The sequence below is a fragment of the Elgaria multicarinata genome, chromosome 6 (assembly GCF_023053635.1).
Source record: "Elgaria multicarinata webbii isolate HBS135686 ecotype San Diego chromosome 6, rElgMul1.1.pri, whole genome shotgun sequence".
NCBI lineage: Eukaryota > Metazoa > Chordata > Lepidosauria > Squamata > Anguidae > Elgaria > Elgaria multicarinata.
This window is the reverse complement of record NC_086176.1, coordinates 21075918-21094273: the sequence shown is the minus strand read 5'-3', so window position 1 is coordinate 21094273 and position 18356 is coordinate 21075918. Positions and strand designations below refer to the sequence as shown.

General features: G+C 44.5%; 1 protein-coding gene across 3 annotated transcripts; it reads right to left on the bottom strand.

Moving 5' to 3' along the window:
- Nucleotides 1–2729: 2729 nt before the first annotated feature.
- Nucleotides 2730–16979, bottom strand: FUT10 (fucosyltransferase 10). Of its 3 annotated transcripts, none has more exons than XM_063129131.1 (5): nt 16917–16979; nt 15357–15654; nt 13881–14175; nt 6730–7565; nt 2730–4100 (listed from the first exon to the last, which is right to left on the bottom strand). In XM_063129131.1, exons 2-5 carry the CDS (start codon nt 15435–15437, stop codon nt 3876–3878), a joined length of 1437 nt encoding a protein of 478 aa, XP_062985201.1. In that variant the 5' UTR covers nt 15438–15654; nt 16917–16979; the 3' UTR covers nt 2730–3875. The 3 variants fall into 3 exon arrangements, with proteins under 3 accessions (XP_062985201.1, XP_062985200.1, XP_062985202.1); XM_063129130.1 differs by having other exon boundaries at nt 15357–15657; nt 16921–16979; XM_063129132.1 differs by having other exon boundaries at nt 16921–16979.
- Nucleotides 16980–18356: the final 1377 nt, after the last annotated feature.

The following is an 18356-nucleotide window of genomic DNA, read 5'->3' as shown; positions in this document are numbered from 1 at the left end:
GCAACATGATTTAAGGTAAAGTGACGGGGGGGGGAGGCCTCTGGGGGACAGGTTGCCCAGCGCTCCCCCCAGACTGGCAGCATCACTACCTACTTGCTCTGCGTTACTTCAAACAACTGTTTTACAAACATTTCCACTGGTAAGCTCCATTAAGCTTATTGCTTCACAGGTCAGTATGCAGTTCATGTAAACACTTCGGGCAGAATGGGAAGTAATACGCTTTTATAAATAAAGAATGAAATCTCACTTGGTTCTTTTTCAAAAGTTTATTTTAACCGTTCTTTTAAAAACTGTTTAGAGTCACATGTTACTGATCAATAGGGCATCCAATAACACTGAACGACCAAAGAGTTTTGTTTTGTTTTTATTTAAATGCAAACAGTCAGTGGCTTATGGAACTCCCTCCTAGATGGAAGTAGATACTTATGTCATGATTAAAGTTCCCAAGCTATGGCTTATGGGGACTTGTAAGATAGTGACCAGGCCCACACAAAGGGTATCCTGTGAATTCTGCCTTGCGGAAGTTAAATACTTGATAGGGAGCATGGAGCAAATCTACGGCTTTAGTTTGCTGACCCAAGGAACAAGGCTCCTGTTTGTAAGGAATGCCCCATGTCCTTTCATTTGCATTGATGCGGTTCTGCACAAGCTGAATGCAGCCCACCGGATATGAGTTAGAGCCTGCCAAGTGCGTGCGCGCACACACACACTCACCTCTTTTTTTGTAGTTACAGGCAGGCAGCAAAACAAGAAGCTTGTCAAGACCTGAGGAGGCTGCTGCACAACACTACTGGGCTGTGCTTGGCTTGACAGGTCACAAGTTGTACAAGCCTGGGTTAACGGGAGAAAAGGCTGCCATGCTGGGTAGACCTAGGCCACAGCTAGACAGAGCGATAACCCGGGGACCGCCGTAGGATCGTCCCTGTGCGTCCACATGATACACAGGGCATCCTGGGACCAGGGAGGGATGATCCCTCCCTTGCCCTGGGATATCGCCCTACCCTTTAATCCCGCTTTTTCCGTGGTCTCGGGATGATCCCAAGACCGCAGAATGTGTAGGTTTGTCCCGGCTCCTCGCGAGTAACTGCAAGGAGCTCTGTGCCCATCGGGGGTGGGTTGGGGAGAGCAGGAAAATTTATTTTATTTTAAAAAAACCTGCCCTTTTGCGCATGAGCGCTAGTGCACTCCGTTTCCTTTAAAAAACAAAACAAAATGGCAGCCGCAATGTTGCATGTGACATGTAAACCAGGGCGACAATCTTGCTATCATAAAATTGCGAGATCATCGCCCTTTTAGCCCCTGGTCTAGCCATGGCCCTACCTAGGAGTGCACTGTAAATATGCTACTGAATCCTGGAAGACAATTCTGTCGGCGGGAAGCATCCCCGAGGCTTTGAGATGCGGCGCCTGCCTTTTAATGTTCCATTTTTAAACACTGGATGGTGGGTAAATCTTAACCGGGACTTTTACTTCTAAGTCTGTCTCTGGAATTCAGCAAACGGTTGCCAAGAGCTAATGCATTTTGCATTCTTCCTCAGTATCAGGAAATTTCAGCCTGCCAAGTTTCAGCGAAAACTGCTGATGCCAAGGGGATTGGTGATGCATAAACATGCTGAGCCACAGAAGTGCTCAGATCGATCCATCCTCCTGTCAGAGGGGGTCTTTGGTCACAGAGGTCAGACCCGCAGCAGGTACAACTGGAGATGGCGCTCAACAGCCCGTCAGGGCAAGGAGGCAACAGCTTGTCACAGGGAAAATGCATGACCAAGAACAATAAGATGTTTAAAGAGCTGCTCAGCTTCTGATACGGGAGCCCACCCGCTCTCGCTACAAAAATGCATGTTCCTCCGCGTCCCTAACCTTGGGGGTGTTTATATGCCTCTGCTTTGAAGTTGGTCCCCTCGAAACCCCATAGCATCACTTCGGTGTGGCGGGAATGATAAAATGAGATGGCAGGAGGGAGCGTGGGCTTTCCTGCTGAATGATCACAGTGCCGGCGGCTGTTTGGCTCGTCCAGCCCGCCCCCTGCCCTGCCTCCCCGCGCTTACAGTCCACATAGGATTCATCTAAATTCTGCCCCTATACACAGTGGAGGATCTACTGGCAGTTATTATGGGGAGCAGAGAAAAGGCGGAGCAGAGCGACTTATAAAGCGAGTCTGCAAAAACGATCCAAACAGCATTTAGCACATGCTGTACAAGACTTGCATCCACCCCCAACAACACCCACTTGACTGAACCCAGAGCAACAACAACGAAAATGCAGTAAAACCACATTGTGAAAAAGTGCAGTTTCAGGGGTAGAAGCCCGATGTGGCTGTGAGTTGGCAGCTGAGTTATATAAACAACGCAGCGCCACTGTGCAGCCGCAATGGGGTAAACAGACTATATGTAGCGATGGGAGCTTGTTAACCTCAAGCATCTAGATGTGCGCCACTGTCGGCAGCAAGTGTGTTGGTGTGTTCTTCAACCCAGAGTCCCCGCACTCAGGTTCTAAAGCAGGTAGGAGGTTCTACCGTTGACCAGGTAATTGCAAAAGGTCAGAGACTAGCAATTAAGAACATAAGAAGAGCCCTGCTGGATCAAACCAAGGGTCCATCTAGTCCAGCGTTCTGTTCACAAAGTGGCCAGCCAGGTGTCGACCAGGGAACCACAAGAAAGATATGAGTACAACAGTGCCTTCCCACCCATGTTCCCCAGCAACTTACAGCCTCTGCTAATGGAAGTAGCACATAGCTATTAGGACTAGTAGCCATTGGCAGCTTTCTCCTCCAAGAATTGAGATGCATCAGTCCTAGACAGGTCGATCCAGAGGCCTCATAAAGCCCTGACCCTGAGATGCCTAGTTCAAGTCCCCGAGCATCTGGCATCATGCAGGTCTTAAAGGCCAGGAAAAACAAATCCTACCTGTGTATGCCTCTGCATTGTCAGCTCTTGCTCCTCTAGGAACCATTTAGGCATTATCGGAGTGCATAGATGCTGCCTCTCCATAGCTGGTTCCAATGCTGCTAGATAACATCTGAAAAGAACTGTGGGTCAGGGGAATAATGGGGTTCTTTTCCACCCCCATATTCTGGCCCAGGATACCTCCTTTCCCCAATGCACTTGCCCCTTCACTGGTCTGGGATTCTTATAAAAACTTCCCATGTGGCTTGGCTTTCTGGCATGGGTGCAAATGGGATAAGCATCAATGCCCAGTCCCTTCGGCAAGTTCTGTTGCTGGAGCAGTTTGTTAACCCGGCAGGATGCAGAACCACTTGGGTGAAACGCTTAACACACAGGTAGCTCGGCTTGGGAGAAACCGCGGAGGCAGAATCAACCACACAGACACTGGGAAAAGACAAACATAGACTGCATTCTGGTGTTAATATTCAAGCATTAATTATATGAACAAACTATATTAATAATTTATACTAAATATTAGTAGAAAATAAATTGCAAGATAACCCAACTGGGTAATTCCTCTTACTGATTAGTATTCACTGAATACCATGTTTTCTCAGTTTTTCAGTTGTTAAAACTGTTTCCTGACTTTTATTAAGGCAATCTAAAGACAATTATTGGGTTCACACAACATGTTAACCCACACTCAAGGGTTGAGTGTGGGTTGTCATTGAACTGTGGGTTGTTGTCGAAACATGAGTTGTTGTGTTGTTGGAACTCAACTGTAATACAATCCAAAGCTTGTTATCGCAGCTGGGTTCAGACAAGACAACAGCCCATGTTTCAATGACAACCCATAATCAACCCTTGAATGTGGGTTATTGTGTTGTATGAATCCAGTCAATGGTTCTGTAACAGGCTCAGTCTTTTGTGGAAGGTTTTCTGGCTTGTTGTTTTTTCTGAGCTTGAGTCAAGGGCCCATTGCCTTTTAACATCACTCTCTAAATACCAGAGTCCAAAACTCCTGAGCTGTGAAATTTCTGTTTCTTTCTACCAGCTGCCGCAGTGCGTGAGCTTCTCTCTTGGACTGTTCAAAGCTGGGTATCCACATCTCCTGCAGAGCTGTTCTGTGCACATTTTGGGACGGAAAAAGAAACGCTTGAGGTTTGGGGCAGCTCAAGTGGCTGGCTTCTGCGTTCCACCATCTTGGTAACATTCCCTGACAAGAGACAAAGGAACATGGTCTGAGTTTTATCAACCACCATGCAGTACTTGAGATGTGGGGATGAATATACTCTAAAACAGGAAAATAATATTCAGCCCTCTGAGCCCGAGGCCTCCCTTTTAGCCCCAACCTACAATATGGGATTCACTTTTATTCTCTCTCAATGCTCAGTGAATGGACTGGTAATACCTGACAGCATAGAAGCACAGAAGCTATTTATTTATTTAAAACATTTGTATCCCACCCTATATGATTAAGTTCTCAGGGGGGCAAACAGAAGCTAAGCACTTTCAGATCTGATCAGTAACCCGGACAGGAGACCTCTAGCAATGTCATTGAAAAGTAAAATACAATTATAATAAATATATATTTTTAATAGTATTTGCATTTCTGGGATTTTTCCCCTTTCTCTTTCTCTGCCCTCTCCTTCCCTTAATGCGCAACGCATTTTGAATCTCATATCTATGCCCAAACAGACAGCACAACCATGGTTAGAACTGCATCTACTGTAAATACAGCCCACACCTCTAAGAGAGGCATCTCAAGGGCACTTTGATCAAGTCACTCACTGTAGAATATGGTTTACAGGCTCACTCAGTGCAACTCCTAAAGATTAAAACATGCTAGATGCACTTATGTCCAAACTGAATGAATGGCAGCCTGTAATGCCACTGAGAAAGACTTGGCTAAAAGGTACCTGCCATTATTTAATCTTTTGATGCAGCAGTGAGTGAATCTGTAAACATTATTATAAAGCACCAGACTTTTCTGAAGTGATTGTGTGATATTATTACTATTTAATAAAATGTGGAGTATATCGTTATGGCAATCTCAGTTCTCTGAGTGCCAGCCCTTATCTAGCTGAAATGGTATCATCCACACAGAAGAGGGAGGAATCGGGGCTGTCTAAAAGACCCGGGGTGGCTGCATGGTGGTGCAGTGTCGTTATGACGGAGCAGCAATTGTGCACCCACCCCAGGGCTTTCCGCCGAAGCTGCAGAGAAATAAAGTCAGAGAATTACCCTGACTTTTTTCTCCGGAGAAAGGCAAGGACGGCACATCAGCCATCTAAGCCTTGCTCTGAAGTCGCAGTGGAGGCGTGGCTGGGCAGATGGCGATCCCTGCTTGGTCGCCATCTGCCTGGACAGAGGACAGGGGATATGGCCGATGACAGAAACCCTGCATTTTCACTGCGGCATCAAGATTAGCTGGCGCCACCCCACAGCAGCAAAAGCATGGGGTTTTGGATCATCGTGATGGCAACCTGCCACCATAAAGACAGCCCCATTAACAGGCATGGGGAAACCCCAAGATTTGTAGAAGTACAAAAAGTCTTTGGGGGGGGGGAAGCCCAACGAAGACTGAGCATGCTCAGTGACCACAGAATGCTTCTTGACTGACTGTTGGGGTGGGGAAAACCAGTCGGCAGTGGGGATGGAATGGAATTTCATGAAAAGAGCACTCTACACTGCAACATTTTGTTGCAGATCCACTTATTTAAATTTAAGCAGTTTGTTGCGTGCAACCCATTTTCACTGAAAATAGTCCAATGACCTATAAGCGGAACAATCAAACAGTAGTGAATTCTTGGTGCAAGGCCTAGAGAATTATTTCCCTTTGAGCATGGACGTCAACTGAATAGGAGTTAAACTCACAGAATATGGAGTCTATTTGCGTCTTCTGCTGTAGAAAGGTAATCGCAACGCCAAAAACCATCTCCCCGCCATCCCCCTACCATCAAAAAGAGAGAGAAAAAACTCTGCCTCTTCTTCTCCCGTTTCTTTTTCGGTTTTTCTTTTACCAGAACTGTCTCACTAGTGTACTGAGGCCATGGCTAGACGAGAGGGTTGTACGGCAACAATCTCGCGACTTTATGATCACAAGATCGTCACCCTCTTCTACACGCGGCGCACGACATCATGGCTGCCATTTTGAATTTATTTTTCTTAAAGGAACAGGAGCACACGAGCACTCCACCAAAATCGTAAGGTTGTTTTTTTTAAAAAAAACAACCTTGCGCTTCCCCCACCCCAATGGGCACGGAGCTCCTGAGGAGCTCTGTGCCCTATGCCTGGCTCCTGGCTCCTCACGGTTACTCGCGAGGAGCCGGGACAACCCGTGATGCCTGGCCACACGTTACACAGTCTCGGGATCATCCCAACACTGTGGAAAAAGCGGGGGGGAAGGGCCTGCCGATATCCGGGGCAGGGAGGGATCATCCGTCCCTGCTCCTGGGATGCCCTGTGCATCATTTGGATGCACAGGGATGATCCTGGGGCGATCCCCAGGATGTCAGCTGGTCTAGCTATGCCCTTAGTGTTTTACTTTTAAATATGCTATTGAGATGTCACTGTTTAAAATCTGTCCTTTGCTTTTTATAGTATTATTTGAATGTTGCATTTGTATTCACCTTTTTAAACCACTGGGGGCTTTTGAAGTCTAAAGGTGGAATAGACATAAACAATACTTACCTTCCCTGGGGGCTCTCCTGGTTTCTGTTAACCAGATCTTTTACTTCAGCTGTGCCACAGAGTCACTCCGCTTGAAGGTCAGTCCACAGAGCAACTCTGGCTTAGCAACCCTATGGGCCTGGCTGGAACAGGACAGACACACTTAAAATTACCTTTGCTTGTCTCCTGACGTTTTCCCATACTCTAGTGCAGACCATGCACTCAAATGCATCGATGTAGTTGTCCTTCATGATATCTTGCACTCCCCACGTGCGTTCCTTGATCGCAGCAAGCAGCCTCTCGTTGGAGACGTCGCCTTTCAGTTTCCATTCGAGGTAGGCCTCGTATTCCTTGTCATCTGCATCCAAAGCTCTGACGTACCGCGCCAGGTCCTTGGGGCGTGAAAATCCTGTGACCAGAATTGCGCTCTTATTACTGGGAAGCCAGTCTTCGATGCTAGGAGAGCCATAATAAATGGGTACCACGCCCAGTTTCAGAGGCCTCCAGAGCTTTTCTGTGATGTAATCTTCGCAGACAGCATTCTCAAAAGCAAGGACGAATTTGTACTGAGCAAGTATGTGGTAGAAGTTATCGCTGTCCATGGAGGCTGGGTTTTTGAGATGGTCCGGAAGATCTCTGTTATGCAAGCAGGCCCCATAGGAGTCTACCTCAATATGGCCCATCAGCTCCTTTATGTAGCTGTCCCGGTCAGAGGGGGGATCACAGTCTGACTGTACATAGACAAGTGGTGCAAGTCTCTTCCTCAAGCGGTTCTTTTTTTGCAGAGAAACCATGAACCTCAGGGACTTTAAGGCCTCAATACTTTCAAGGTACTGGGTGGTGAGCGGTAGGTGTGAGTGGCGGCTGAATGTGGCCGTGTGGTTGAACAGGGTGATAGCGGGTCTCTGGAAAAGCTTGTAATTGTTTTTGGGCGACTCCTCGTGGAAAAGGGCCCAGTCATGGTGGTCTTTACGAGGGAGAGGTAAACCATCTATGCTGAAGTCTGTACCTAGATGTTGAAAATATATACAGAAAAAAACAGCATACATCTTTAGTTAAGGAAACATAGCAGAATTCATTTCAATCAGCCTGTGCTTCCCTGAATGGCATGAATGGCGCATCACCAAGGCAGTGGGACGGTCACCATGTGCCCACCCTTCCAAAACTCTCCCCATGGTTAGTCTCAGAGCTTTAGGGCACAATCTTATGCGTGTTTAGACAGAAAAAAAAAGCCCTACAACTCCCAGCATGCTGACTGGGAACTCTGGGACATTTTCTATCTAAATATGCATAGGTTTGCACACTTCGTAATATAAGGAAACACTGCAAAATGTTGCAGCATGAAGTACTTTTGTTCAGGATGTCAGCTAGCCATTTTCCCTCTGTCCTGCTCCTGATTTTTCTTTTCCCACAGTCAGTTAGCATTCCATTGTCACTGAACAAGTTGTTTAGTCCTCATTAAGCTGACTGGAGGTTTCTCCTTTACCCCACCTCAAAAGGGTCCCCCCCCTAAAGATTCTTTGTACTTCTACAAAATTTGAAGTTTCCCAGGCTTGCTGATACCTCCTTCTTGTGTGTGGATGGTGACGGAGAACACTTGGAGAATGGGTTTGCCATGAGCATATAGGATCTTGAACCACTAGGTTTATGCTGATCAAAGTAACTGATCAGTGCAATTCCAACAAAGGGCATTTCTACACATGGCATTTATCATGCGCTCGGCATTCTCTACTCCCGGTGGTTTATGGAATGATGTCATAACCCTCCAGTTTCGCTTCTGTGTCCAACCAGAACTTTTGGAGACTTTTTTTTTTTTAAGCAGGGGCATTTATTTGTGAAAGTGAAAGAAAGCACAATTTCCTCTTGCATATTTGCACTTTTCCACTACACCAGTGCCACCTAGAGGTTATGTAGTAGAAAAGTGGGAGAGGAAATGACCCTCATGTAGTGCTAAAATCTCAATTCTGCGGCAAAACTGAAAGTAGATATGGCAGATAACAGCCAATAAAGAGCTTTGTGTAGAAAAGCTTAAAGTACAGAGTTTCATACATTACAGAAATGACACAGAGCTGAATTGTGGTGCAGAAAGGGGGCCATACTATCGAGGGGGGACTGGTTTTCCATGAGCTACTATGCCACATCAGTAACATGAAAATTAGAGCTTAAGACTGTAATCCTATATACAGTAATTTAGGAGAAAACCCCATGCACTTAGATGAACTTACTTTTGAACTTACATGCCTAGGGGACTGGCATGTTACACTATGAATATGATTAAGAGGGCTGTGCTAGTTTTGTATTTTTGTGGAGTTCATAAAATGTTGTAGGATAGAAAATGTTGTGACAGGTACCTTTAATCTGCCATATAGAAAGGATGCTGTATGTTCTGGAAAAACACAATTAAACTTAATTGCTGTTCAGGTATACCTAAGTAATGAATATAGTGTGTGTGTATGTGTGTGTGTGCGCGTGTGTGTGGTTTTGTATTATGAAGGGAATGTTCTTCAGAAAGGTATTATGAAAAGGATATTTTTATAACAGATCTGAAGAGAAATATAACAAAGTCAGTTCATCATTGAAAGACCAAATAATTCATCACAAATATTACCAGCTCCTGGAAAAACAAGGAACTGCTTTCCAAGCCTTCAGGCTTCAAAAATACATTATCTATTATCTACTTTTCTTCTGTATTACTCTTTTGAGGACCATCTGTTCAGAAAGATTAAAGAGAGTCATGATGCGGTTGTATACACACCTAATTGGAAGTAAGTTCCATTGAACTCAATGGACTTACTTCTGGGTAGACATGAATAGGATTTGGCTATAAAACTACAAAACTACCCACTTACCTTGGAATACAACCCAAGAACCCAATGGAAATTACTTGTGAGGAGACCTGATAGGATTGTGCTGTAACATCATCAACATCAACATGAACAACATGGTATAGAGAAATACTGGATATAGTATAGAGAACTATTTTAAATTGGGAAACCATAATGACCCTAGAGTGGACACTTCTGCATTTGGGTGATATTAAAAACAAATAAGGTGCCATTCTTGCTGAGAAAAGGAAGTAGGAGGCCTCAGTTGACTAATGAAGAAGATCAAGAATATCTAAACAGAAGGCTAGAGAACTGTACTCTCAAGGTGAAAGTGCTGAGATGACTGATTGATTTGGTATGACATAATTAATCTTAGCTGATAGACAATATGTCTTTAAGAATGCAAGGGATGTTATGAATATATTTCAGACCAAAATAAGATAGAGAAGCATTAATAGGATCATGATGAGAAAAGGCACAATAAAATTGCAATTATGAGCACATTTCAAATTTTAATGGATTAAGGATTATATCCATCATATGTGACAAAATAAGGAATGATGGGGTCTGGGATGGGGAGTGCGTACTGCCTGCCAGTATATCTGGTTGCCTTTCGTATGTCCTGTAGGTATTTGCTAAGAGCTTCTTTTTTAAAGTTAGTAGCTAGTCATTATTGTTGTAGAGAGAAGTTTTAAATTGTAATGACCCAAAATGCCAAAACTTTAGAAACCAGGAGTCCAGTGAAAAGAAAACCAAGTTCATTGGTTATGATCCAGGAGCTCTGGTGCATGCATACAGCCCTATATACACAGAGAATTCCTTCTGAGTAAGAGAAGGTACAGCACATACCACTTGGGGCATTCCCATGTCGATGTGTAATGTCTCTCTTCATAGAAGAGTACGAAAAGACCTTGTGTGAATATACTTGGCATTATGATTATGAATTTTGACCCAGTATTTTCCACCCCTTCTGGCCTTCCTTGCATGACAAAAAAAACCCTGGTTAAGTCCAATATATTTTTAACAGAGAATTGCTGTTCTCTCTTGCTGTGTGCAGGAGAGGCAGCGCCATTAGAACAGCGGACTGAACGGGCCTCATGCTCGTTGTGTACTTCCTCTTTTGAAAAGAGGAAGTAACTGAGGAACGAAAACACGTAGGGAGCATGTTAACCCCCAGTGTGATGGAGCTTTTAGAATCAGAGGGCCTTGCTAGACCTACCTTTAAATCCAGGCATGTGGAGGGGCCAACCCGCGCTAGAAGTAGCGTGGGCTGTCGCTCCTGTCTACACATAACACGCAACAGGGTAAAGGAAAGCTCCGTCACATCGGCCATTTTTTTTAATTTAAAGGGGCCATGTGCGCAGGAGCGCACCAACGATAAAGGTAGGCGCTTTTTTTAAAAAAAATAAAGGGTTCCCCGCTCCCCCCATTCCCCCCCACGATGCCCCCCCCGCCCGCCTGCAGTGTCCGATGCCCTCCGCCTGCCCGTGATGTCCGATGCCCCCCCATCGCCCCTGGGCTGCAATTCCCCCCTCCCCCGATGTCCCCTGGTCCACGATCTCCCCTGGCCTCCGTTTCCCACCCCCCAATCTCCCCTTGGCCTCCGTTTCCCACCCTCCCATGTCCCGTAGGCTACGATTCCCCCCCCCATGTCCCCACTGTAGCCCTGAAGGCCGCAGCACTCCTGTGGAGCACTGTGGCCTGTCCACCGCTTTTCCCGGCTACTCAGGAGTAAATGTGGTAGCCGGGAAAAGCAGCAGACCTGGCTACACACCTGTGATTTCGGGCTCAGTCCGAGACCGCAGGAAAAACCAGGCCAGAAGCGGTGCCCAGGGAGGGTTCACCCCTGCCTGAATCCGGGATACCCTGTGCGTCATCTGGACACACAGGGGTGAGCCCGGGGCTCGCACCGGGATAAAGCCTCGTCTAGCAAGGCCCAGAGAGTGTGAAAAAGCCACAATCCTGCAAACATTGCTATGGAAGTAACCCAGTGGCCTAGTTTGGATATCACAGTAAATCACAGGTTAGCTGCTAAACTTTAGCCCTTGATTGCTGAACCTCACGTTGGTGGCCGAATCGAGCTTGCCTGGGGTCCTAATCCAGCCCTCTGGGGTTGTTCATATGGCTACGCCCCCTAACCACATCTCCATTCCCCCAACCACTGATCATTTGGTGATTTTCATAGAATCATAGAATAGCAGAGTTGGAAGGGGCCTACAAGGCCATCGAGTCCAACCCCCTGCTCAATGCAGGAATCCACCCTAAAGCATCCCCGACAGATGGTTGTCCAGCTGCCTCTTGAAGGCCTCTAGTGTGGGAGAGCCCACAACCTCCCTAGGTAACTGACTCCATTGTCGCACTGCTCTAACAGTCAGGAAGTTCTTCCTGATGTCCAGCTGGAATCTGGCTTCCTTTAACTTGAGTCCATTATTCCGTGTCCTGCACTCTGGGAGGATCGAGAAGAGATCCTGGCCCTCCTGTGTGTGACAACCTTTCAAATATTTGAAGAGTGCTATCATGTCTCCCCTCAATCTTCTCTTCTCCCATTTTCAGCTTTTACACAGTTTTGTTCCCATTCTAAAAGGTTGAAATGCCTCTCCTAAGACTTAGGCCATGGCTAGACCAGGCCTATATCCTGGGATCATCCCAGGATCATCCCTGTACATCACATGACACAAAGGGGATCCTGGGAGCAGGCAGGGATGACCCCTCCATTTGCCTGGGATAATCCTTAGGTCTAGCTAATGCCTTAGTTAATGCTAGTAAGAAATTTAAGCTAAATTATGCTGGTATTCCAACTTTGTCCCTTTTACCTCTCCCACCGTGTCAATATGCCCCCTGAGAGCTTCTCCAAAATTGGATTTGGCCCTGCTTCAGCTTTATGAGAATGAGCAGTGCACTGGTGCACTCTCCCACCCTTCTCCTCCCTTGGTGTAGCCATGAGGGGGAGCTGGAAAGTTTTGCTTCCATTTTTTATTAACCACCACTTGCTGTGTCATCATGAATGAAAAAGATTTCGCTCTTTGCCCTCTTCCAGACCGGAACTGTAGTTAATCTTAACTACGGATAGTTTACACAAGCTAGCTTCAGTAACTATGGCTTGAAGTTGGCTTGTTTGAAATGTAATCATAGTTAAGATTTCAAACAAGCCAACTTCAAGCCATAGTTACTGAAGCTAGCTTGTGTAAACTATCCGTAGTTAAGATTAACTACAGTTCTGGTCTGGAAGGGAGCAAAGAACGAAATCTATTTCATTCATGAATCTTCAGCTAGAATGCCAACTTTACAACCAGACTCTGATCCTGAGCCTGTAACTGCAGCTTGATCTGCTGCTATTAATGGCTGATACTGTTTATCTCCATGCTGTGCAAAGCTTCGCCTGCTGATGTCTGCATATTATCCCCTTGTTCAAGCCACAGAGGCAATCAAAAAATTAGCAACACTCGGGCATCTATCATCTATCAATCAGGCTGATAGATGAAACTATTATTGACACTGCACAACAGTTATTACCATCCATTAAACTCTGTGTGTAAGTTTCCATTTTTCTATTAAGGAAGTTCAACGGAAGACTCAATTAGAGCACAAAACTGCTCAATTAGAACTTATCAAGAAATTTGATTCTATCCATTTGGGCTTGAACTGAGATAATGGTTTCCTCTTCCACTACAGGTGTTAATTAACTTAGGAACCCTAGAATGATTGCGTTCTTACCAATTAAAACATTTCACTTAACTTAGTATTTCCATAGAATTGTCATAAACTATACTTTCGGCATTTTACATCCATGTTTACCATTTTTCTTCTCTTCTCCTGTGTGTTTATGTGGTAAAAAACACACAGAGAGAATTATTATTATTATTATTATTATTATTATTATTTATTACATATTTATACTGCTCATGGGCAGTTTACACCTGCTAACTCAGGATAACACTTTATGCATCCAATGAAGAGGACTCTAGTGAACAGAAGCGTGTGCCATGATAGATCTGTTTGTCTTCAAAGTACTGGAAACCTCTTCGTTTTTGCTGCTGCAGATTTAACATGGCTACTTCTGTGGAAGTGGAACATCTGCATAATTCCTTTTATTTCCAGTGTCCAGGCTGTAAGTGCCACTGTGTATGTAGCGAGAATGGCAGCCCCACCCACCCCTCTACACACACATAAGAGGGAGGTATAAACTGATTTGGGGGAACCCAATGGGTTGAAGAAACACAAAATATTTAGGAAATAAACAAACCCAAAACAGCCCAGTGAAGAATGAGCATGCTCAGTGTCCGCAGAATGCGGACTGACTGTCGGGAGGAAAAATGAAAAACCCGGAGAGAGGGGAAATGGAATGGAGAGGCTGGAATCCTGAACGGCACTACTCCAAACTTCTTGCCTTTTTGCTGTAAGCCCCACCTGTTTTCTCAGCTGTAGCTCAACAGCCACAGTATAGAGGTCATAACAAGTCGTTCAATATCTTGAAAAAATAACTTTAGTCAGTCCCTTACCGTAGAACAGAAATGCTTTTGTCATAGGATTGTGCTGATAGGTCCTGTTGATAGTAAAGAAGCAGGCGTTTTGTCCACATTGGCCAAGCCGCCCAGTCTCTCCCGTCAGTGGAGACCACCACAGCAAGATAGGATGTCCGTCTTTGCTCAAAATTCTCTCTGTTTTGCTGTGAAGTTCCGGTTTCTTTATGAACATGTGGGCATACTTCTGCAACTCTTCCCCTTGGAATGCATTATTGTGTGAAATTGAGCTTTTCATTGTCATACCTTCAGACCTGCCAAGCTCTACAACCACCTTTTGGAGGGAAAGAAAAACCCATCATTATTAAACCTGGCATGAACACCTCTTTCTATATAACAGAGCACACACTAATACCAGCTTAAAATGCAGAAACAATAGGCCCTGAACTCCCCAGTATTTAGTTCTACTTTGGCCAATGGGACTGTACTAGGGAATGTTATTTTAGGATTGTGGCCTTATGCGATTTATGATATTGGGTTGGTTGGGCTACTGCTCTAATCATTAATTTTGAGTTGGGCTGCCAATTTTTCACTGTAGTTGTGTCTTTACCACAGGAATACACAGCCTTTTCAGCCCCAAGGGCTGCATTTGATGCTAGCTCAGGGGTCATGCCTGTATGCACGCACATATATACACATGCACACATACCTCAGTGATCCTGATACAGATTGCTGGGAGAAGGTGTGGAGAACCTTGTGATATAGTTTTTGCTTTTTCCTCACTGGTGGTTTACCAGCAAGGAAAGAGTGATCCGAAATAGCATCGCTGGGGAATGGAATTCAGTGATAGTGGGGAGTGGAGGGACAGGCCCTACCATAAGGCAGGGTGAAGCAATTGCCTCAGGCAGCAGATGCTGGGAGGCGGCAGCAAGATTTTGGAAAACTGTGGGCAATATTTCCTGCTCTGCACCCGCTAAGTTAGCCAGCTGCCTTCAGAGTGGGTGGAGTATATACTGCCAGTGTTGAAGAAAGATTCAACTACCAGTCCAGTCAGTTTTTGTATGTAGAATGGGAAGGGACACCATCTTGTCTCTTGCCTCAGGCAGCAAAATATCTTGGACTGGCCTTGGAGACAGGGTACCCATAAGCCCCCCCCCCCGCATAATTAAGGCTTTGGAGGGCCTCATGTGGCTGCCAGGTTGAGTTCATGCAACTCTTTTTTAGTGCAAAGAGCACCTTCAGGATCTGCCAAATAGTATGTCAGCAAATCAGTGTTTTTTTCTCCAAAATAAAAGGCATCCAGGCTAAGCATACTTGTTTGAATGAATTAGTAATAGCATGTGTAGTTTGGCCTTTAGTATGCTGCTGATGTAACTTCATGCCGCTAGCCTTCTAGTAGAACACTCACTCCCTTTAAGGCCAGCTGCTACATACACTAGTCCTATTCCTTCCCTTCCTCCTGCCATTTTTAAATGAATTCATTGGTCAATTCCTTGCCCTGAGGATAAATGGTACCTGGAGGGTGGCAAGAAGAAAAAAGATGGCCATGACGCAGAAACAGAAGGCCCAAAATCTCTTCTTCCTGATTGCATTCATGCCCTACGTTTAGGCATACGAAGCACACATAGCTTGTTCTGGATTATTTAACATGCTCCACAAATAGCCCTACTGCAGTTTCCTTTTAAGTCCTGATCTTTCTCCATTGCCACCAAGGATGGGGGAAGAGACGCCATCAAGCGCAGTGGTCCAAACTTGAGTGGATTTCTGATCTGTGAAGCTTCTTGCAACAAGGATTTCTTAGTAGTGAATGCACCTGCTAAACCAAAACATATAGTTCAAAGGCATGTTTTAGAGACATTACTGCATCAAAGAAAAACAAAACGAATATATTTTGTTACAACAAGAGCATTGTTTGTTCTGTGGTTCCATGCAAGTAAAAAGCAGAATAGAATTTTATTTTGGAAATGGAATTCAGCAATGTGAGAAGCTTGGCTTTCTTTACATATCATGAAAACAAGTTTCTAGTCCTTCTGGCTATGGGGACAGGTTTCAAAGTGTGTGGGCAATATTCTTGTTCCCATGAACAGCAAAAGGAGAAGAAAGTACGCAGCATAAGAAATATATGCAGTATCCCTTCCATTTGCATAATGTAGACAAATACAATATGCATAATATATAAAAGGCATAAGTTAACGGGGGGTAAACAAAATATCTTTATGAAATCGTATTTTATTAGAATTGGTGTTATTTAAAATTAATTACAGTTAATATGATTTTATTAATAAGAATTATTTTTATGCTGCAAGCCACCTTGAAAATACTGATTTTGAAAGGTGGCTAAGAAACAATTTAAATGATAAAATAAATAAATAAATTGGTGGTGAATTTTGGCTGTCTCCAGGGTGGTGTACATACAGCCTTGCTAATAATAACGAATTTATTGTTACTGTGGTCCATGTAGACGTAATAACATTTAAGAACCTGGAGCACAGCATTACACGCTATCAAAGAGGCATTTTTAAAAATCAGTTAATAGCTGCATCGGTAATAATGATAACCATCGTTAATTAAGATGTACAAGATTCCCTGCAGGAAACTTCCAGAAGCAAAGTGGCCAACTTCCCCCCCCCCCCCCCCGCCAGCCTGCTTCTCTGCCTCGAACAGTACTGACAAGCAGTAATTGTCAACGAAGCTGTTCCTGACCCAAGGATAAAATAATAGATAATGCTTTCCCCTTCAGCCTTCTGGCCAGTAAAATAAAGTTGATAACCTTAATTCAAAAGAATTGCAAAACCTCTGGCATGATTCCCCCATTTATTTATTTATTTCTCCTTTGCAGAACTAAATGGCCCTTTTCATAAGCACAGTTCCAAAAAAGAAAAGGGGGGGGGGGAGCCGACAACTTCACAGAGTACAGAGAATCTTTTTCTCTCTTTCCCATTCTTTTAAAAGCATACAATAGCCGCAAGCGTCGCTTTGCATCTTTCACAGCATTGCAACATCCTAGGAACTGTTAACAGGAGATCTATTGGTATGTGCCTGTTTTTTGGGTTGTTTTAAAAAATAAAAAAATACTCACCCCAAATAACTGTTATTCTCTCTTGTTGTTGCTAGACTGTATTTACTTTCAGTTTGTACCTCTCTCTATTTTCCCCTTCCAGGATTATGGTAAAAACCTGGAGCGGATCACAGAGCTACTGTGCCCCAAATCATCCATTTGGAGACTTCTCTGGGAGAACCAGTTCATGAATCCACATTCCATGATTTCACATGTTCTGCTTTGGGAAGCAGAAAAGGAGGCTGGAATTGGGGGAAGGGGGGGGATTTTCCCGTCTAGATTTTTGTAAAGGAAAGTTAGTCCAAATATGCTAATAGTATCGTTTTAGTGGAGACATCCGTTTGTGGAAGTCCCCAGCAGAAGGATCGGGGGGGGGGGGAGAAGCAAATTATATAAATTAAACAACAAACATAATCTAGTTTCTGGGATGGCTTCAGGCTTTTCGTTTTAAGAATGCATTAACGAAGCCAGCGGTTGCGTCTCTAGCCTTGCAGGATGACTGCTGCATTATGCTAAAGCCAGTTGCCAATTTGAGAGTGAGCTGCGTCAGGAAAAACACACACACACACGCCTATAAACCACACTAAAAAAAAAAATCACTGAGCAGGGCAATCGGGAACCAGCTAACTCAGAACACATATATGCAATCACTTAATAGGGATGTATTCCTTATTTTATATCATCATAACCCTTCACATGTATTTGTCTAAAAGGTTTGTCTGCCATCTTCTGAAGGCAGTTTATAGCAAGACAAACAACAAAAATAAGAAATTCACAGCCAACAAACAGCACTCAGAATTCACTACTGAAAATAGGTATGCGAATGTAACATCCTCCCTATTTTCATACCAAATTTCTCTGCCTGTCATCCCCCACCCCGCATCCTGGTTAGGCATTCCTTGAAGTCTCTACTGTGTAGGGTGACCATATGAAAAGGAGGACAGGGCTCCTGTATCTTTAACAGTTGTATTGCAAAGGGAATTTCAGCAGGTGTCCTTTGTATAAATGGAGAACCTGGTGAAATTTCCTCTTCATCACAACAGATAAAGCTGCAGGTGCCCTGCCCTCTTTAAAATCTGGTCACAGTATAGCTGCAGTATAGCTCCTGCAGATTTAACTGTTGTGATGAAGAGGAAATTTCACCAGGGGGGATCTACACTACTGCTTTTAAAGCACTTTAAAGCGCTTTGAAAACGTTTTGAAACCTGTATATGCAGTGTGTCCTGGGCCCCAACAGTTGTCAAAACTGTTATAAAGCGCTTTAAAGCAGTAGTGTAGATCCCCCCCAGGTGCGACATGCATACAAATGACACCTACTGATACTCCCTTTTCTATGCAACTGTTAAAGATACAGGAGCCCTGTCCTCCTTTTCATACAGTCACCCTACTACCGTGGGAGTTGGCAAGGTGGCGTCCGCAGGCAAACCTGCAGCCAAAGAGACCTAACCTGACTCCTG